This window comes from Bufo bufo, chromosome 2 (genome assembly GCF_905171765.1).
Source record: "Bufo bufo chromosome 2, aBufBuf1.1, whole genome shotgun sequence".
In the NCBI taxonomy this organism is placed as follows: domain Eukaryota; kingdom Metazoa; phylum Chordata; class Amphibia; order Anura; family Bufonidae; genus Bufo; species Bufo bufo.
The window spans coordinates 353,992,321-354,014,630 of record NC_053390.1 but is presented as its reverse complement, the minus strand read 5'-3'; the positions used below and the strand labels follow the sequence as shown (position 1 = coordinate 354,014,630).

Sequence of the window (22,310 nt, the reverse complement as noted above, 5' to 3'; positions counted from 1 at the left end):
TGATGGCACTGGGGGAGTGGGGGACATGGAGGGGCTGATCTGATGGCACTGGGGGACATGGAGGGGCTGATCTGATGGCACTGGGGACATGAAGGGGCTGATCTAATGGCACTGGGGGGGGTGGGGGACATGGAGGGGCTGATCTGATGGCACTGGGGGACATGGAGGGGATGATCTGATGGCACTGGGGGAGACATGGAGGGGCTGATCTGATGGCACTGGGGGAGTGGGGGACATGGAGGGGCTGATCTGATGGCACTGGGGGACATGGAGGGGCTGATCTGATGGCACTGGGGGAAATGAAGAGGCTGATCTAATGGCACTGGGGGAGTGGGGGACATGAAGGGGCTGATCTGATGGCACTGGGGGACATTGAGGGGCTGATCTGGTGGCACTGGGGGAGTGGGGGACATGGCAATGGATGGCATGAAGGTGCTGATGGCACTGGGGGAGTGGAGCTGAAGGCACTAGGGTGGGGGAGAGCTGAAGGCACTGGGGTGGGGAGAGCTGATGGCACTGGGGGATAGTGGAGCTGATGGCACTGGGGGAACTGATGCACTTGGGCTGATCGCACAGGAGGGAACGAAGGGTGTTGGGGATTGATGGCAGGGGGTCTGATGAGTTTTTATAAAGGAAAACAGTCTATTAATTCATTTTTTCTTATTAGATTACTCGATTAATCGTAAAAAATAATACATAGCATACTCAATTACTGCAGCCCTACATACATGTACAGAATTTTGCGTTAAGGTGTTAAAGGGGTTGTCTCACTTGTCCCGCTATCAATGGATATGGTCTTATGCAGTCTGACATTGTCTGTGCTAACACTGCCAAACTATGTAGGGAAAAAGCCGGTTGACAAAGGAAATGGTTTTGCCCAGTTGTCAGTCTTTTCATACATTCATACAAAATAAAATTTAAATTTTTTAGGGAATTCAAGTACTTGCTAAAACAAATATATTTCTCGTCTTGACTACTGTAACTTAATACTAACTGGTCTCCCTCTCACTAAACTTTCCCCCCTTCAGTCTGTCCCGGACCGAGCACACCAAATGCTGCGGCCAGGCTCATCTATCCACCCGCTATACTGATGCTACTACCCTCTGCCAGTCACTTCACTAGTTGCCCATCCACCACAGAATACAGTTCAAACTTCTCACCCTCACCCACAAAGCTCAGAGTGCTACACCTCCATACATCTCCTCCCTCATTTCCATCCTCCACCCTACTTGTGCTCTCCATTCCGTTAGTGACCTAAGATAGAAAAAAAAAAAAAAACACCATCATTCGGACCTCTCACTCAAGTCTTCAAGACTTTTCTCGAGTTGCATACTGTCTGGAATGCTCTGCCCTGGAATATCAGGTCAATTCACAACTTCCCTACCTTCAAACATGACTTAAAAACACATCTTTTCAGGCAGGCTTATAGGCCTCATGCACACAGCCGTTACCTGGCAGTATTGCAGCCCGCTAATATGCGGGCACCTGCCGTGTTCTATTTTTTTGCGGTGCGGACGGATCACGGACCCATTCAAGTTGAATGGGTCTCGATCCGTCCCGGCCGCCGCACGGACATTGCAAATCGCGGATGCACAACGTTCGTGTGTCAGAGGCCTAACTCTGGCGGATCCACCGCCAGCTATAGGGGATATTAAGACCGGTTTCTAAAACCCTGGTCTTAATAAATGACCCTACATCTTTTACTGAATCTTTTACCATATAACTATATATCAATCTGCTCATCTCCTCCTGCTCTATAACCTGCTACCTGCGATTGCACTGCATTTTGTGGTTACCGGCCCTCTTTAATGAACAGCAAAATCTTTCATTTTTGCTTCTTTGCAGCAGCCATAATTATTATTTTTTTATTGATATTGTTTGAGACCTTGGCGTTATGCAGGAGAAATATAATTTTTTGCCATTATTTGGGGGTACATATAAATGGTGGTCCCCAATGTACGGAACGGCCGCGTGCATGAGGCCTGATCAAGCCTCCTAAACTGACTGTTCCCGAGTAAGCCCTCCCCCACCCTCCCAACTCCTCAGGCCTGAACTCGATCTTCAAACAGTTCCACACCCGAAGTAGATCGGCCTACACCACTGCTTTCAGTACAAAAATGGCTTGACTACTACAGATCACAATGAACTACCTTTTGTGTCACCCCCTTTTTCTCATAGATTGTAAGCTCTTGCGAGCAGGGTCCTCACTCCCAGTGTTGTATATTAGCCAGTTACGTTGTTATGTATTTTGCTTTGTACACAAACCCTCTGAATTTGTAGAGCGTTGCGGAATATGGTGGCGCTATATAAAAAAATATTATTATTAGAGGGGTTGTCTCACTTCAGTAAGTGGCATTTATCATGTAGAGAAAGTTAAATACAAGACACTTACTAATATATTGTTATTATCCATATTGCTTCCTTTGCTGGCTTCATTTATGTTTCCATCACATTATATACTGCTCGCATTTAGAGGTTACAACCACCATCATCGGTGGTTATGCTTGCACACTATAGGAAAAAGCGTTGGCCTCTCTGGCGGCCGGAACTGTAGTAGCATGCATAGGCTGGTGCTTTTTCCTATAGTGTGCAAGCACGGTCACCGATGCTGGATTGCAGGATGGTCATAACTATGGAAACAAGAAGTGTATAATATGATGGAAAAATGGATCAAGCCAGCAAAGGAGGCAATATAGTCAATCACAACATGTTACTAAGTGCCTTGTATTAACGTTCTCTCTGTATATTGCAATCAAGGGTTATCAATATCAGCTCAAGTCACAGAAACATCTTTAGGCCCTTAACGACCAATGTTGTAACTGTATGTCACAGTTCACGAAGGAGAGTAGGAGTGGGCTCAGTTCTGGCTGTGTTATACAGGTGACACCCGCCTGCTGCAGTCAATGGTGGTTCCCTCTGTCCCCTGATCAAAATCCTCCACCCCCCTCCCCCGAACGCAATTTCAGGGTGCCTGAGGCTTAGTAGAGGCCTGCCATACTAATGCTCCTATTACACCCTGCCAGTATGTCGGCATCACCACAATACACACATTTATCCTACGTGGTAAACATCGTAAAAAATAATTTCCAATGCCAGAATTAAATTTTTTTGTCAACTCGCCTCCCCAAAGAAATATAAAAAAAAGTCATAGGTACCCTAAAATGGCACCAATAGAAAATACAACTTGCCTGACAATAAGTAAGCCTTCAAAGAGCCATGTTGACAGAAAATAAAAGTTATGAGTGTCAGAATATGGACATAAGCATTTTTTTTTTTTTAACAAAACAAAAAAACATATACAATTGGTATTGCTGTAATTGTATTGACCAGCAGAATACAACTGAAATCATTTTTACCACACGGTTAATGCCATAAACCCCCCCCCCCCCCCCCAAAAAAAAATAAATGCTGAAATTGTTTTTTTTTTTTCTCCATTCCACATAATAAGTAATTTATTTTATAGTATTTAAATACATTAGAAGGAACACTATAAAAGGTACCACTTAAAATACAACTTGTCCTGTAAAAAACAAGTCATTATATGACTATGCTGACAAAAAAAAAGGTAGTGAGGAAAAAGCTAAAACGTCACAACAAAATTGCCTTGGCCTTTATGGGGTTAATCATGAAAACAAAAGAAATCCAAATGTACACAATTCATATGTTATAACTGATTGCATTGAACGTCTAAGTAAATTTCATCTGCTAACTAGATTTACAGCAACCACATTACTGCAATTGAGGTGGTTCAGATCATACAATGCAGACACTGGGGGTCATTTACAAAGAACGGCTTTTTTCTCCGGTCTTTGTTTCCCCCCTGCGTTGTCAAAAGGATTCACCTAATTTATGATGAGGCGGGCACTTCGTCATAAATCAGGCGCACCGCTGGCAGTCCACACGACTGGAGTAAAAACGACTCCGGCCCCTGACTGGAGTGTTTATTACTCTTTTACGTTTTCAAATGTAAATTTTCTAGTGCTGAAGTCCTGGCACCCGCCACTCCCAAGTGGTGAGGATGGCGTAAAAATGTCTGTGCAAAAAAATACTAATGCAATGGCGTTTAACAAGTCGCAAAAAGGGGTCTTGAAACTTTTTTATGCCAAAAACTGGCATAAAAATGTTCATAAATGACCCCCACTGTGCCCATATCAAACATAAAGAGAAGGCTAAACAGGGCCACCTGCCACTTTCCAGCACTTATAAGGGAGTAGCAGCACGCAGAGAAGAGAGAAGGCTAGGAGAAACCTGAATTTGGGGTTTTCAGAAAAGTATTGCTGTCTCAACAAGGAAAAAGTAATTTACAGACTATTTAATCATGAAGAAAGGATAATAACTGTGCACTTAAATGCGTTGTGCAGAACTAGAAAAAGATGGCTGCTGGATTCCCCCCAAAAAAGTCCCACACCAGTCCATGGATTGTAGCTCACCTCCCTTGAAGTGAAGGAGACTAAGCTGTAATACCACACACAAACTGTGGAGAGGGGTGGAGATGTTTTTTGGAAGAAAGCAGCCATTTTTTTTTTGTCTTGGACAACCCCTTTAATTTCTGCAAAAAAAGTGCAAACTCACACTAGTAAATGTGAATTCTGTACATAGTCATCATTTTTATGTAACTTACCACTTGCTTTGACCTCAGCGTAAGATAGGTTTTCCTCCAAGGTGAAGATGGGTTGGACACAAGCAGGTGTGGCCATGCTTTGCCCTATGTATGATGGGTAGTAAGAATGCATTCTGTACTGGGAGCCGGTGTTGTGTCCTGAAAGACGGGTATCATTGCTTTTCATCTATGAAAAAAAAAAAAAACAGAACACTAAGCTGATAGTAAGCAAGAACCAAAATTACACCAAACAGACAATATAAATCTGTAGCCATCAGAACAACACCTTAACTTTCTGGTGTGCCATTCAAGGACAACTATGGCAGCCATGTTTCTCTAAAATCAGTGGTCAGTGAAAAACGGTCCAAACACAGATGCCGCCCTTGTTTTGTCTGTGATTTTCATGGACCCATAGATAGACCCATTCAATGGATGTGTTTGGTCCATATCACGGACCAAAGTAGTGCATGTCTCTATGATTTTTTTCACTGACCCACAGTCTGTATGGAAAATATGGAAGGCACAAGTCAGTGAAGAACGGAAATGTGAATGAGGCCTAAGGCTCCATTCACACGTCCGTGGAATGGGTCCGCATCCGTTCCGTAATATCCGGAACGGGTGCGGACCCATTCATTCTCAATGGGGCAGTGTGCTCTCCGTATCCGCATTTCCGGAGCGCGGCCCTGATCTTCCGGTCCGCAGCTCCGGAAAAAAATAGAACATGTCCTATTCTTGTCCGCAATTGCGGACAAGAATAGGCAGTTCTATGGGGGTGCCGGCCGGGTGTATTGCGGGTCCGCAATACACCACAGCCGTGTGAATGGACCCTAAGGGTCTCCAATGCGGTCTCCAATGCACGGGCAACATCCGTGCAGCGGGCCGGACCTATTCAACTTGCAGTCAAGCCTCATGCACACAGTCGTTGTTTTGGTCCGCAGTTTTGGCGGCTCGGATGCGGACCCATTCACTTCAATGGGGCCGCTAAAGATGCGGACAGCACTCCGTGTGCTGTCTGCATCCATTGCTCCGTTCCGTGGTTCACAAAAAAAAATATAACCTGTCCTATTCTTGTCTGTGCTTTGCGGACAAGAATAGTCAGTTATATTAAAGGCTGTCCGTGCGGAACGCACACGGACGCCATCCGTGTTTTGCGGATCCACGATTTGCGGACCGCAAAACACACAACGGTCGTGTGCATGAGGCCAAAAACGGACAGTTTATCCGTCTTGTGAATGTAGCCTTAGGCCTCTTTCACACGGGCGTTGCGGGAAAAGGTGCGGGTGCGTTGCGGGAACATGCACGATTTTTCCGCGCGAGTGCAAAACATTGTAATGCGTTTTGCACGCGCGTGAGAAAAATCTGCATGTTTGGTACCCAAACTCGAACTTCTTCACAGAAGTTCGGGCTTGGGATCGGTGTTCTGTAGATTGTATTATTTTCCCTTATAACATGGTTATAAGGGAAAATAATAGCATTCTTAATACAGAATGCATAGTAAAATAGGGCTGGAGGGGTTAAAAAAAATAAATAATTATAATTAAACTCACCTTAATCCACTTGCACGCGCAGCCCGGCATCTCTTCTGTCTTCTTTTTTGCTGTGTGCAGGAAAAGGACCTGTGGTGACATCACTCCGGTCATCACATGATCCATCACCATGGTAAAAGATCATGTGACGGACCATGTGATGACCGGAGTGACGTCACCACAGGTCCTTTTCCTGCACACAGCAAAAAAGAAGACAGAAGAGATGCCGGCTGCGCGAGCAAGTGGTTTAAGGTGAGTTTAATTAGATTTTTTTTAACCCCTCCAGCCCTATTTTACTATGCATTCTGTATTAAGAATGCTATTATTTTCCCTTATAACCATGTTATAAGGGAAAATAATAATGATCGGGTGCCCATCCCGATCGTCACCTAGCAACCGTGCGTGAACATCGCACCGCATCCGCACTTGCTTGCGATTTTCACGCAACCCCATTCATTTCTATGGGGCCTGCGTTACGTTAAAAACGCACAAAGAGGAGCATGCTGCTATTTTCACGCAACGCACAAGTGATGCGTGAAAATCACCGCTCGTGTGCACAGCCCCATAGAAATGAATGGGTCAGGATTCAGTGCAGGTGTAATGCGTTCAACTCACGCATCGCATCCGCGCGGAATACTCGCCCGTGTGAAAGGGGCCTTACTGTTACAATATTTGGACAGTTCCTCTGTGATAACAGCTCTTGCACTGCCATTCAGGAATTCTAGGAAAGCCAAACTAACTTGCTTTCATACATACCCTTTTAACATGACAGCAGAGAACATGACAAGGAGAAATATTCAGTGTCGTTTAATCAAAAAAGCTCAATAAGAACATGCATTTACTATAATAAAATATAACAGATAATAAAGAAATAAAGCACAGGATATAGTGATACATACAGTATAGGAATTAGAATGTGTGGCATAGTTGTTAGCCTACAGCATAAAACCCTCGGAGACAAAGCTATATGCAAACTCTGGCAGATTCTTCTAAAGCTGAAGCACGTACTGTGGGAGAAAAAAGCAGAGCCCAGGCGAGACACCGGCTTGAATCATTGCAGATGCTGGCATTGCTGTGAGAGGAGACATCTATATCTGTCCGTGTTGATAGACATACTTAATTAACCTCTGCTATTCTGTTCCAAGCTACTGTTTTAGACAAAGTCACTGACCCATAAACAATATGTTGCCATCAGAATCTAAAACTGCTGTGACACTAGAGAGATATAGCCCTATCAGCACTATCGGGGGAAAAAAATCTCTTATATTACCTGCCGAGAGAATGATGGCCTCTATATTCATGTCACACTTGAGCTGCCAGAGACACTATGATACTTTTTAGCATAAATCTGCAGGGTGGAAGATGTAATAATACATACTCTATGACTCATAGACAAGAGGAACATTCATCCAGACAGAACAAACTGTATACCCCTCTCCCTTTATTTTATTACACAGACACGAGATGAGAAGAAAACTGCATGCAATACAAATCAGCCCCTCAATGTCCAGCGCTGGTTTACATCTGTGCCTATACCCCGTCTCCACTGTCCTTGTGCTAAATCAATTGCACTATCTAGCTTTTTTACTAAACAATTTCTCTTTATATAAAATGACCACAGAAAGCACTTTTATAGCTACTTTGACACAAAGTTACAGGGATATCAGTATTCACGGCTGTTCTAGACTGATGATGCGTCTCCTGTCATTTCCACTGTGTTGTTTGGACCCTGGAAATTGCCTGTAAATGTGTCAAATCACATCTCATTATGAACTGAGATACACTATTGGGGTATGGCCACGTGGTCAGGTTTCTTAATGCAGTTATGGAAACCAAAATCAGAAATGAATCATAAAAGTAGAGAAAGTATAAAGGAACGATAAGACGTCTCCTCTTTTTGTAATTCTCATTTTGGCTGACCTGACCGTGTGGCCGTACCCAATACTCAGTGCTATTGAGGGCTTGGAGGCTGCAGTGGCACCTGGTGTCTGAGGCACCCAGTGACTCCTCTGTGACCTTAGAAGACCGCAGGAAATGTGCACCACTGCAGCCAATGATTGGATTCAGTGGTGACATGTTCCCAAGTGGCAGCTTGGGGACACATCACCTCTGAAGCCAATTACTAGCTGCAGCGGCATAGGTGACAATGTCCATACCTGGTCAGAGTTAATGAAGCCAGGGACTGAAAGATGGCCAAGGAGGTGCCAGGGTACAGGACCAAAGTGGTGGGGAATATGTAAGTATGACTTATTCAGTAGGTCTTCCATGTAACTCAAAACTTAGCAGAAGCAGAAGTTAGATCAACCGCAGGGACAGAAGATTATCAAACCACCACGCATTCCATTAATAGTGAAGTATCATCCTTGGACACAGAGAATAAGGGGTATAATTAATAAGCATTGGCACATCATGTCTAGATCATATCCTCATATGGAGATATTTCAAAATTCTCCAATGATGTGTTTCAAAAAAGCGGACAATATCCGTGACAAAATTATTAGAGCAGACATAGGCACTAACAAACCTATAGTCAGACAAACCACACTGACTACTCCGCGTCAGGGCACATTTCCGTGTTTAAATTGTAACAACTGTTCAAGTGTCATTAGAGGTTCTACACTGACCCACCCTCATTCTGGAGAACAAATTCCCATTAAAGGCATGTTCACATGTGATAGTAAAAATGTCATTTATATTTTGAAATGTCCCTGCGGTCTGGTCTATGTAGGGGAAACCTCAATGCGGATTAAAGATAGATTAAGCAAGCATAAGTCCACTATCCGCACTGAGAATTTGTTGTTACCCCTACCGCATCATTTCCATGAGAAGCGTCATGCGATATCGCAGTTGCGGTTTCAAGTGATTGAGAGCGTATCTTTACCTCGCCGAGGCGGCGATAGGAATAGTTTGCTTTTAAAGCGTGAGGCTTATTGGATCCACCGGTTACAAACTGTGGATCCAAGGGGGCTCAACCGCGAGTATAATATTTCCAGTTTCACCTAGTTCTTGACTATTCTTATTATAAGAATTTAGATTATAATAATATACATTTCATTTGTCTCTTTCAGCGGACTTGATTCCTGAATTGTTATCAACTGTTCCATTGTTTCATCAATGTATCCACATTGAATTTTTTTTTTTGGTTTATTGCATCTTTCATTACTTCACCTGTGTCAGCCCTGAGGTGGGTGGAGCTACATAGTATGATGTCATTTTCCTTTTGTTTTGTTATTCCTCCCTCTCTCTGTGTATAAAAGAGATGTGATAGGAGTTTATTGTATAGTCTGAAGAAAGCACGTGTTGTGCTGAAACGCGTCACTATATGTCCTTAATATGTGACTGAATAAACGCAACATTCATCATCATCGCGAGTGCTGGTCCTTCCTTCTTTATTGCAAGTATTGGGGCGTCTTCCCACTGACTCGTGCACCGCGTCTATTCCAGCAGTGCCGACCCTTTCCCACATAAGAATGTCCATACCTGGTCAGAGTTAATGAAGCCAGGGACTGAAAGATGGCCAAGGAGGTGCCAGGGTACAGGACCAAAGTGGTGGGGAATATGTAAGTATGACTTATTCAGTAGGTCTTCCATGTAACTCAAAACTTACGCAACCCCCCCCCCCCCCTCCCCCCAAAGACCTTTAAGACAAACCACTCCCATATGTTTTTTTTTACCTGAAATAAGAATATCTTAGAGGGGTATCACCTGCATGGGACCCTACTCTGTGAGCAAATGCTGAGAGACATTCACAAAGAGCAGATTTTACTCTGGCAGGACCAGTCTGTATCAGATCATTCATTCATTCATTCAGCTGGCCAGTATGTTAGGGTGCCCTCACCAACATAAAGACTTCCCCCATGTTATCCTATGGGGCTGAAAATTTGTCTATCCCTGCATTGTGTTTCGCTGCAATATTTACATTCCGCAGAGTAAATAACATTGTGTTGCGGATTTTCTATTTGAGAATCTCTCTATTTTATGGGAACCTGATTCAGCAGTGGAAAACTCTACGGAAAATCCACAATAAATTTTTTCACTGCAGAATCAATTTGCCATTGAACTGAGTGGAGAGATTGTCATACAGGAAATCTGTAACAAAATTTGCACCATAATTTACATTATAAAAAATCTCCAACTTTGTGAAACATCTGCACCTGCGGATTTTCTGGCAGTATTTCCTGCCAGGTGTGAAGGCACCCTAAGGCTACGTCTACATTTGTTGCGCAACATTTTGTTGCACTAATGTCGCGCGACAATTTTTATAATGGCAGTCTATGGTGTCGCACTGCAAAATGTCGCAGTGCGACACCATAGACTGCCATTATAAAAATTGTCACGCGACATTAGTGCAACAAAATGTTGCAGTGTAGTTGTGCCCTATCTGACGCGCGACAATATGTCGTCGTGTAGACGTAGCCTTACAGCTGCAGCGGAAGAGATGTTGGCTGCCGTTGAGACGACTTATAATTCACTTGAGACACACTGATAGAAGTGCAGCAGGCGCTTGCTCCATGCTCAAACATGCTCTAAGGGGCAGGGCCGCGGGGGCATCCGTAATGTGGCACGACTTCCCTTCTACCGACTGTGCACTGTGCATACCCTCAAAATAGCAAGTGCTCACCTAACTTCAAAAGACGGGCGTGCTTCGTCTTCTGGGTAAAGGGGAGAAAGTCATATGATCTCCAGACAAAACGTCTAGCCGCATCAGTGTGCACTGGATAGTGAAGGTCAGAAAAGGGTGGTGGAGGCCAAACAGCTTTATTATTAGTAAATGAATTGTATTGTGATATCATAATTATGTCTGTATAAATGTATATTACTGCACAACCCCTTTAATAAATACCCACCGTTAAAAACCATGAAGCAGAAACTGTCCAGAAACCAGAATATTGTGCTGCAACATGTGTATACCTTGATCCCCAGGCCTCTTCCGTTCAGTTATACCCCTCTTGCCGTTTAGAAATCTGGACAGTGTGACTGCTTTTTTTTCTTTTATTTGTTCAGTTTGGCCCTTTCTTATTTTACTCTCCTGACCTCTAAGCGGCAAGCACAGTTTATTTCACGGACAACGCCTCTAAACTCCAACAGACATTGCTTATATCATACATTAACATATACAGAAAATAATCACAGAAAAGGTCAGGACTATAATGACAAATGTCATGCAAATTCCCCATTGGTGACACTCTCAGGTAGTGAGCTAAAAATCATTTTATCAAACCGCGAAGACAGGCAGCAATACAGTGTTATATTCCTGACCATGGATTTGGAATAAACATTATCACAAATGGTTTGTCTTATAAATCCTCTGCAATGAAGTGTGTTTTGGACAAGCGTGCACAATAAATCATTTCAGCATTATCAATCTCATTTTAGTGAGCATACATAACAGATTTGTCTTTTTGACGTTAAAGAGCAGTAACTTCATCTCTTTCTTTCTAAGAAAGGAAAGAAGGCAATATACTCAAGAAGCAAGTGCACTGGAAAGCTCTGCAGCTGGAGGAGCCAGGATAACAGCAAGCTGTAAATCTCCTGCCATGTCACTGCTCTTGTTTAAATGGAATGTTCTACAATGTTGCCTGTTTCTGCCCTTGGCGGTATCTGCCATACCCTTACGGTGCCATATACTCTGTGACCAGTGCCATAAATGTACTGTACTATGGAAGTCCCATGGAGATGAATGGAGCTGCTTTTTTCAGAGGGACCTCCCACTATCTAATAGGTACGCCTTATCCTGTGGAGAATACCCTTTAATCCAGAATAGTTTTTAATGCCCATTCACTTCAATATAGACACCCAGAGCACTGTGGAAGAGCTGGAAACGGAAAATCTCCAAAAAAACCTCCCGCATATACAGTCAGGTCCATAAATATTGGGACATCGACACAATTCCAACATTTTTGGCTCTATACACCACCACAATGGATTTGAAATGAAACGAACAAGATGTGCTTTAACCGCAGACTGTCAGCTTTAATTTGAGGGTATTTACATCCAAATCAGGTGAACGGTGTAGGAATTACAACAGTTTGCATATGTGCCTCCCACTTGTTAAGGGACCAAAAGTAATGGGACAATTGGCTTCTCAGCTGTTCCATGGCCAGGTGTGTGTTATTCCCTCATTATCCCAATTACAATGAGCAGATAAAAGGTCCAGAGTTAATTTCAAGTGTGCTATTTGCATTTGGAATCTGTTGCTGTCAATTCTCAACATGAGATCCAAAAAGCTGTCACTATCAGTGAAGCAAGCCATCATTAGGCTGAAAAAAAAAAAAAAAAAACCATCAGAGAGATTGCAAAAACATTAGACGTGGCCAAAACAACTGTTTGGAACATTCTTAAAAAGAAGGAACGCACCGGTGAGCTCAGCAAAAACTAAAGACCCGGAAGAGAACGGAAAGCAACTGTGGTGGATGTCCAAAAATTTCTTTCCCTGGTGAAGAAAACACCCTTCACAACAGTTGGCCAGATCAAGAACACTCTCCAGGAGGTAGGTGTATGTGTATCAAAGTCAACAATCAAGAGAAGACTTCACCAGAGTGAATACAGAGGGTTCACCACAAGATGTAAACCATTGGTGAGCCTCAAAAACAGTAAGGCCAGATTAGAGTTTGCCAAACGACATCTAAATGTCACGGATGATATTGCAGATAGCTGGAAGTTATGGATAAACATCCGACTGGCTTGATCCCAAACTAAGGAGCATAAAGGTGACCCCTGGAAAACCCTAAGAGCTCACCCTGACTGCTAAGCTCATACAAAGGTCTCAGAGGTAGACGATTGCATGCCTTCGTACCTAGACTGTGTGACACCTGAAAACCCTATAATAGTGAGGGGACACGACCACCGGCTCCCTGCACTTAATACGGAGGGAGTCAGGGTCACCTAGAATCAAGCCAGCAAGCAAACACAATACAAGAAAAGACTTATCTGAACAAGCAGAAACATAAGTCTCCAGCAGTGATCACTTCAATCCAGGAAGTAGTATAAACCGCAAAGTGAGGCAGTATGGGAGGGAATATAAAGGGAGGCAATTAGTGTGAATAGGTGTCAGGTGACAGCTGGGAGAAGGAAAGGAGATGACAAAGTGAAACCAAAACAAAGAACATCATGTAAGAGGTACAAAAGAACGTCTGCCAGACCTTTTCAGAGAGCGGCAGGTGACACTAAATAAGCCTTCACAGTTCTGGAACAACATCCTATGGACAGATGAGACCAAGATCAACTTATACCAGAGTGATGGGAAGAGAAGAGTAAGGAGAAGGAAAGTAACTGCTCATGATCCTAAGCATTTCACCTCATCAGTGAAGCATGGTGGTGGAAGTGTAATGGCGTCGGCATGTATGGCTGCCAATAGAACTGGTTCTCTTGTATTTATTGATGATGTGACTGCTGACAAAAGCAGCAGGATGAATTCTGAAGTGTTTCGGGCAATATTATCTGCTCATATTCAGCCAAATGCTTCAGAACTCATTGGACGGCGCTTCACAGTGCAGATGGACAATGACCCAAAGCATACTGCAAAAACAACCAGAGTTTTTTGAGGGAAAGAAGTGGAATGTTATGCAATGGCCACGTCAATCACCTGACCTGAATCTGATTGAGCATGCATTTCACGTGCTGAAGACAAAACTGAAGGGAAAATGCCCCAAGAACAAGCAGGAACTGAAGACATTTGCAGTAGAGGCCTGGCAGAGCATCACCAGGGATGAAACCCAGCGTCTGGTGATGTCTATGCGTTCCAGACTTCAGACTGTAATTGACTGCAAAGGTCTTGCAACCAAGTAAAAAGTGAAAGTTTGATTTATGATTAGTATTATGTCTCATTACTTTTGGTCCCTTAACAAGTGAGAGGCACATATGCAAACTGTTGTAATTCCTACACCGTTCACCTGATTTGGATGTAAATACCCTCAAATTAAAGCTGACAGTCTGCAGTTAAAGGGCTTCTGTCACCCCACTAAAGTCATTATTTTTTTTTTGGAATAGTTAAATTCCTTATACTGCGATATATGAAAATATAATGGTCTTACTTACTTTGCTTCAGCAGTTTCTTATAAAAACGAACTTTTATAATATGTAAATTAGGTCTCTACCAGCAAGTAGGGCGTCTACTTGCTGGTAGCCGCCGCAAAAAACCGCCCCCTCGTCGTGTTGATTGACAGGGCCAGCCGCGATCTCCTCCTCCGGCCGGCCCTGTCAGCACTTCAAAAATCGCGTGCCTGTGTTGATTCGGCGCAGGCGCGCTGAGATGAGGAGGCTCGCCTCCTCAGAACTCCCTCAGTGCGCCTGCGCCGATGACATCACTGAAAGAGAAGACGTCATCGGCGCAGGCGCATTGAGGGAGTGCTGAGGAGGCGAGCCTCCCCCTCTCAGAGCGCCTGCGCGAATGAACACAGGCGCGCGATTTTTGAAGTGCTGACAGGGCCGGCCGGAGGAGGAGATCGCGGCTGCCCCTGTCAATCAACACGACGAGGGGGTGGTTTTTTGCGGCGGCTACCAGCAAGTAGACACCCTACTTGCTGGTAGAGACCTAATTTACATATTATAAAAGTTCGTTTTTATAAGAAACTGCTGAAGCAAAGTAAGACCATTATATTTTCATATATCGCAGTATAAGGAATTTAACTATTCCAAAAAAAAAGACTTTAGTGGGGTGACAGAAGCCCTTTAAAGCACATCGTGTTCGTTTCATTTTAAATCCATTGTGGTGGTGTATAGAGCCAAAAATATTAGAATTGTGTCGATGTCCCAATATTTATGGACCTGACTGTATGTGGAGGTATACTATACAGTACCAGGACACTGACACTACAGAAAGCGTTACCCAGCTTTCCTACCTTGCTGAAAGGCAAATCTGTCTCGTTATGGCACTATTTAGTGGTGACAAGAGGGATTTAGGGGTCCGTTATTAAACAGAAATACGACTACATTAGGTGTATTTCTGGCGCAGATTGCGGGCAAAGGTCCTATGCGTCTCAAACTTCAACTTCTCCCCGCTAATGGCAGGTCTAAAAAAAAGGGGGAGTGGTGAGGGCGGGGAAGGGGACGGACCGGCAGGTGCGTCTAATTAATCATTTTCTACGTTTAGAAGTGGCGGAGGATCCGAGAGAAGTTATGTTAAGGCTGTTGAAGCGGCTTTCAATTAAAGCATTTAAGACACACTCTGGTGCTCCAAATCAAGGTACCCCAAGGGGTTAATATCCACACGTGGAAGAGACATACGCTGACACAAAGGCAGGTCAAAGACAGTCTCTCTCTTTATTACAATTACATTGAGTAAGGCAGTTTAACCCCTTAAGGACTCAGCCCTATTTCACCTTAAGGACTTGGCCATTTTTTGCAAATCTGACCAGTGTCACTTTAAGTGCTGATAACTTTAAAACGCTTTGACTTATCCAGGCCATTTTGAGATTGTTTTTTCGTCACATATTGTACTTCATGACACTGGTAAAATAAAAAAAAAATCATTTTTATTTATAAAAAAAATATAGCAAATTTACCAAAAAATCTGTAAAAAATTTAAAATTTCCAAGTTTCAATTTCTCTACTTTTATAATAACATAGTAATACCTCCAAAAATAGTTATTACTTTACATTCCCCCTATGTCTACTTCATGTTTGGATCATTTTGGGAATGATATTTTATTTTTTGGGGATGTTACAAGGCTTAGAAGTTTAGAAGCAAATATAGAAATTTTTTTGAAATTTTCAAAAACCAAATTTTTAGGGACCAGTTCAGGTCTGAAGTCACTTTGCGAGGCTTACATAATAGAAACCACCCAAAAATGACCCCATTCTAGAAACTACACCCCTCAAGGTATTCAAAACTGATTTTACAAACGTCGTTAACCGTTTAGGTGTTCCACAAGAATTAATGGAAAATAGAGATACAATTTCAAAATTTCACTTTTTTGGCCGATTTTCCATTTTAATAATTTTTTTCCAGTTACAAAGCAAGGGCTAACAGCCAAACCAAACTCAATATTTATGGCCCTGATTCTGTAGTTTACAGAAACACCCCATATGTGGTCGTAAACCACTGTACGGGCACACGGCAGGGCGCAGAAGGAAAGGAATGCCATACGGTTTTTGGAAGGCAGATTTTGCTGGACTGTTTTTTTTACACCATGTCCCATTTGAAGCTCCCCTGATGCACTCCTAGAGTAGAAACTCCAAAAAAGCGACCCCATTTTAGAAACTACGGGATAGGGTGACATATTTGTTGGTACTAGTTTAGGGTACATATGATTTTTGGTTGCTCTATATTACACTTTTTGTGAGGCAAGGTAACAAGAAATAGCAGTTTTGGCACCGTTTTTATTTTTTGTTATTTACAACATTCATCTGACAGGTTAGGTCATGTGATATTTTTATAGATCAGGTTGTCACGGATGCGGCGATACCTAATATGTATACTTTATTTTTATTTATATAAGTTTTACACAATGATTTCTTTTTTGAAACAAAAGAAATCATGTTTTAGTGTTTCCATAGTCTGAGAGCCATACATTTTTCAGTTTTTGGGCGATTACCGTACCTTGGGTAGGGTATGATTTTTGCGGGATGAGATGACGGTTTTATTGGCACTATTCTGGGGTGCATATGACTTTTTGATCGCTTGCTATTACACTTTTTGTGATGTAAGGTGACAAAAAATTGTTTATTTAGCACAGTTTTTATTTTTTATGGTGTTCATCTGAGGGGTTAGGTCATGTGATATTTTTATAGAGCCGGTCGATACAGACGCGACGATACCTAATATGTATACTTTTTTTTTTATTTATGTAAGATTTACACAATAATATAATTTTTGAAACAAAAAAAAAATCATGTTTTAGTGTCTCCATATTCTGAGAGCCATAGTTTTTTCAGTTTTTGGGGGCGATTTTATTAGGTAGGGTCTCATTTTTTGCGGGATGAGATGACGGTTTGATTGGCACTATTTTGGGGTGCATATGAGTTTTTGATCGCTTGCTATTAGACTTTTTGTGATGTAAGGTGACAAAAAATGGTTTATTTAGCACAGTTTTTATTTTTTACGGTGTTTATCTGAGGGGTTAGATCATGTGATATTTTTATAGAGTCGTCAATATGGACACGGCGATACCTAATATGTATACTTTTTTATTTATTTATGTAAGTTTTACACAATAATATCATTTTTGAAACAAAAAAAATGATGTTTTAGTGTCTCCATATTCTGAGCCATAGTTTTTTTATTTTTTGGGCGATTGTCTCAGATAGGGGCTCATTTTTTGCGGGATGAGGTGACGGTTAGATTGGTACTATTTTGGTGGGCAAACGCCTTTTTGATTGCTTGCTGTTGTACTTTTTGTGATGTAAGGTGACAATTTTTTTTTTATTTAGCACAGTTTAAATTTTTTACTTTTTACGGTGTTCATCTGGAGGGTTAAGTCATGTGATATGTTTATAGAGCCGGTCGATACGGACGTGGCGATACCTAATATGTATACTTTTTTTTACCAATTTTTTTTAACTTTATTTGGGGAAAATTACGTTTTTGTTTATTTTTACTTGAAACTTTTAAAAAAAAAACACTTTATTTTTTCAACTTTTTTTTACTTTATTTTTTGTCCCACTTTGGGACTTCAATCCCTTTTACAATGGATTCCAATACTTCTGTATTGGAATGCATTTGCTGTATGAGTAATACTGTGTGTATTACTCATACAGCTTCCGGGGCCAGTGAGATCCAGGGGGCTGGATCTCACTGGCTCTTCACCGGAAGGCAGCGCAGATGCCTCAGGAAGGCATCGCTCTGCCTTCCATGCCATCGGGTCCCCCCCACAGCCCCATGGGGACCCAATGGCACCGCCGCACCAGGTAAAAGCCTCAAACCGCAGGTCTGAATTGACCTGCGGCTTGCGGCGATCGCCCCGGCTTTGTGACAGGATGCCCGGCTTTGTGACAGGATGCCCGGCGATCGCCCCCGGCTTTATGACAGGATGCCCGCTGAATGATTTCAGCGAATATCCTGTTGCGATTAACCCCCGTCCTTAAGGACTCGGGAAATAGGGCGTACGTCCTAAGTCCTTAAGGGGTTAAACATCTTCGGGGGGGGGGGGGGGGGGGGGGGGGGCCTCTGAGGCTCATGTCATTATTTCATTGGCTAAGAAGGAAAAGAAGATAAGATAACACATGGCTTCTGCGCAGTATGCACTGTCTTACAAACTTTGGTATGTGAACTTATGTAAACATCCATATGCTAGCGCCATCTTGTAATGGCTTCTCACTAACAATAATACTACATACAGTACAGACCAAAAGTTTGGACACACCTTCTCATTCAAAGAGTTTTCTTTATTTTCATGACTATGAAAATTGTAGATTCACACTGAAGGCATCAAAACTATGAATTAACACATGTGGAATAATATACATAACAAACAAGTGTGAAACAAATGAAAATATGTCATATTCTAGGTTCTTCAAAGTAGCCACCTTTTGCTTTGATTACTGCTTTGCACACTCTTGGCATTCTCTTGATGAGCTTCAAGAGGTAGTCCCCTGAAATAGTTTTCACTTCACAGGTGTGCCCTGTCAGGTTTAATAAGTGGGATTTCTTGCCTTATAAATGGGGTTGGGACCATCAGTTACGTTGAGGAGAAGTCAGGTGGATACACAGCTGATAGTCCTACTGAATAGACTGTTAGAATTTGTATTATGGCAAGAAAAAAGCAGCTAAGTAAAGAAAAACGAGTGGCCATCATTACTTTAAGAAATGAAGGTCAGTCAGTCAGCCGAAAAATTGGGAAAACTTTGAAAGTAAGGGCTATTTGAAAACATGAAGGAGAGTGATGGGGTGCTGCGCCAGATGACCTGGCCTCCACAGTCACCGGACCTGAACCCAATCGAGATGGTTTGGGGTGAGCTGGACCGCAGAGTGAAGGCAAAAGGGCCAACAAGTGCTAAGCATCTCTGGGAACCCCTTCAAGACTGTTGGCAGACCATTTCAGGGGACTACCTCAAGAGAATGCCAAGAGTGTGCAAAGCAGTAATCAAAGCAAAAGGTGGCTACTTTGAAGAACCTAGAATATGACATATTTTCAGTTGTTTCACACTTGTTTGTTATGTATATAATTCTACATGTGTTAATTCATAGTTTTGATGCCTTCATAGTCATGAAAATAAAGAAAACTCTTTGAATGAGAAGGTGTGTCCAAACTTTTGGTCTGTACTGTACGTCATATATGACACCTCAATGAGGTACTTTTTTTTTTTATAGGTACTGGATATATATATGTGAATCATCTAACTAAGTAATTGGCTCAAGCATTCTTCTACAGTCCATACATCACTCTTGGCACATCTGTAGGCAGAGGAGAGAACGAGCACTGCCCGTAGCTGCGTGCCCCCCTCCTTCTCTTTTCAGTGTTGCAAAAACAGACATCTTGGCTAGCAAAGGGGGGAGGTGAAGGGCACTTCAGATAAGGAACAAGCAGCTTAAGGACTTATGCACACGAAATGTAAGTATTTTGCGGTACGCAAAAAATACGGATGATGTCCGTGTGCATTCCGTATTTTGCGGAATGGAACATCTGGCCCCTAATAGAACAGTACTATCCTTGTCCGTAATGCGGACAATAATAGGACATGCAAACGGAGTACCTTACATTTTTTTTTGCGGACCCCTTGAAATGAACGGTTCCATATACGGTTCGCAAAAAAACTGAACGGACACGGAAAGAAAATACGTTTGTGTGCATGAGCTCTAAAGCAACTATGGTACTTAAAAATCATCTAGTTACACAGTCCTAGACAGAACAGAATGATATTCACACATCTCTATGAAGGCCTGCGCCTCTTCATAACTACGTCTAAAACGCTGGTCTTAATGAATGTGCCTCTTAATTTGGTAGATTTAGTATTCTGCGGTCTGTTACGGTTTTTACATGGTTTTTAATCCAACTTTCCCAGGATCCTGAAAGGCAAATGCCTAGGGGAAACGGATGCCTTGCTTTAGGGCTCATGCACATGAACGTTTTTGCGTTCCGTATACGGGCCGTATTTTGATTCCTTATACGGTGCGTATACGGAACCATTCATTTCAATGGGTCCGCAAAAGATGCGGACACCACTCTGTGTGCTGTTCACATCCGTTGCTCTGTTCCGTGGCCCCGCAAAAATTATGAGGCATGTCCTATTCTTGTCCGTTTTGCAGACAAGAATAGGCATTTCTATAATGGGCCTCCTGTTCCATTCCGCAAATTGAGAAAGCCACACGCACGGCATCAGTTTTTTGCGGATCCGCAAAAAAAATGGCACGGTCGTGTGCATGAACCTTAGGCAAAAAAAAAAAGAAAATTGGTAGAGACTAACTCTAGCTGCAAATGGTGTTTGCCAGTTTCCAAAAAGTGGGCATGGTGAGGGCGGTGCGTGAGAGGGGCCATTAGCCTCGGCACATTTATGTTAAAAACTAGCTCAAATAACTGAAATCTATGGCAGCTACAAGCTGGGGTAGATTTCAGTCTGTCGCACGGACTGCCGGAGGAGGAATTTAATTTATGACAAAGGCCTGCATCTCTCGTCAAATTATATGGCTTCTCCATCAGCACAGGGTCCATCAAGACCAGTGTACCTCATACCAGTTTAGGTAATTCAGGGCCTTTATTTAGCAGCCCCTATTACAACTCTACAGAATATGTTACCCAGCTTTCTGGAGACCCTGAAGGGCAAATCGGTCTAGCTATGATACAGTATGGAGATTTTGCAAATCCAACCAGGTACAGTGGTCCCTCAAGTTACAAAATTAGAGGAAAGAGGTTTTCCAATACTAAAATAGTGGCCCACACCTGGCCGTCCCAGTGTGGGGGTGATGCTTACCTGATCCCCTCCGGATGATCCGGTCTCTTGGGCTCCCGTGCCAGTAGTTCAGCTCCCACGTGTACAAAGGACAACATCCATCGACGGGGGCACACGTGACCGCTAAAGCCAATCACAGGGTGACTTGCTCCCCTTGCATCACATGTAATGCAGGGGGAGCAGGTCACTGTTACGGCCTGTAATTGGTAGCAACGGTCACGTGTGCCCCCGTCAACGGATGTTGTCCTCGGCGCATGTGAGAGCAGAAATGGCTGGCCTGTTGCATGTGTGCTTGGCAGCTGAAGACATCTCTGTTGGTCCCATGTTCATATGTGCCTGCATTGCTGAGAAAAATGTGTTTTTAATGTATGCAAATGAGCATCTAGGAGCCACGGAAGCATTGCAGTTACTCCTAGAGGCTCTGCTCTCTCTGCAACTGCTGCGCCTTCTGCACTTTGACAGGGCCAGGTTTGATGACATTTTCAGTGCCTGGTCCTGTTAATCAAAGTGCAGAGGGCACAGCAGTTGCAGAGAGAGCAGAGCTTCTAGGAGTAATGGCAACACCCCTGATGCTCCTAAAGGCTCATTTGCATATATTACAATTATTTTTTTCTTGCTAATATGGGCACATATGAACATGGGACCAACAAAGATGTCTTCAGCTGCCACCTCACATGTAACAGGTCGTAGGTACAAATCTGCTGACAAACGCCCTTTAAGAACACTTAAATACTGAAGAAGCAAAGCCCCAACATGTTTTGCGGTGCGTTAACAGGGAATGGGGCTATGGGGAAGTAACACTGCTGCTCAAGATTATATAACCCTTCCGGATACATGCCCAGCATCTAAACCAATCAGAGGCTCCTATTAGCTATAAAGAAAGATCAGCACTCCTATCACACTGTGTACTGAGTAAATGCTTTAGCAGTCACCTGACCGCAATATCTATCCAAGCGTTAGGTGACGTGGTCAGACTTAAACTAATGAGTTAGTATAACAATTTTCTTCAGGATCAAAAAATGTCACCATAAATTGGTGAACATATCTGAGTGCTGGTTGTTCAAGTTTAGCAAACAGTTAAAGGGAACCTGTCACTATGAAAACACAGTGCAATCTGCAGGCAGCATGTTATAGAGCAGGAGGAGCTGAGCAGATTGATATATAATTTTATGGGAAAAGATTCAGTATAATTTGCAATTTATTCATTTAAAATTCCTGCTCATTCTGGTCTTTGAGATCAAGGAGGCGGTCCTATCAGTGATTGACAGGCTTCCCTCTATGACTGTGAATACAAAGGTAGCTGTCAATCACTGATAGGACCGCCTCCTTAACTTCAACGTCCCAAATTAGCATAAATA

The 22,310-nt window shown here is 42.9% G+C and overlaps 1 protein-coding gene across 1 annotated transcript in view; it reads right to left on the bottom strand.

The window, feature by feature from the left end:
* The window catches only part of DMRT1 (doublesex and mab-3 related transcription factor 1), a 206,365-nt gene that overhangs the window by 106,372 nt on the left and 77,683 nt on the right, over nt 1-22,310 (bottom strand). The window contains exon 4 of the mRNA XM_040420321.1: nt 4,622-4,787. Within this exon, the coding sequence (XP_040276255.1) occupies nt 4,622-4,787 (166 nt within the window). The remainder of the gene's footprint in view (nt 1-4,621; nt 4,788-22,310) is intronic.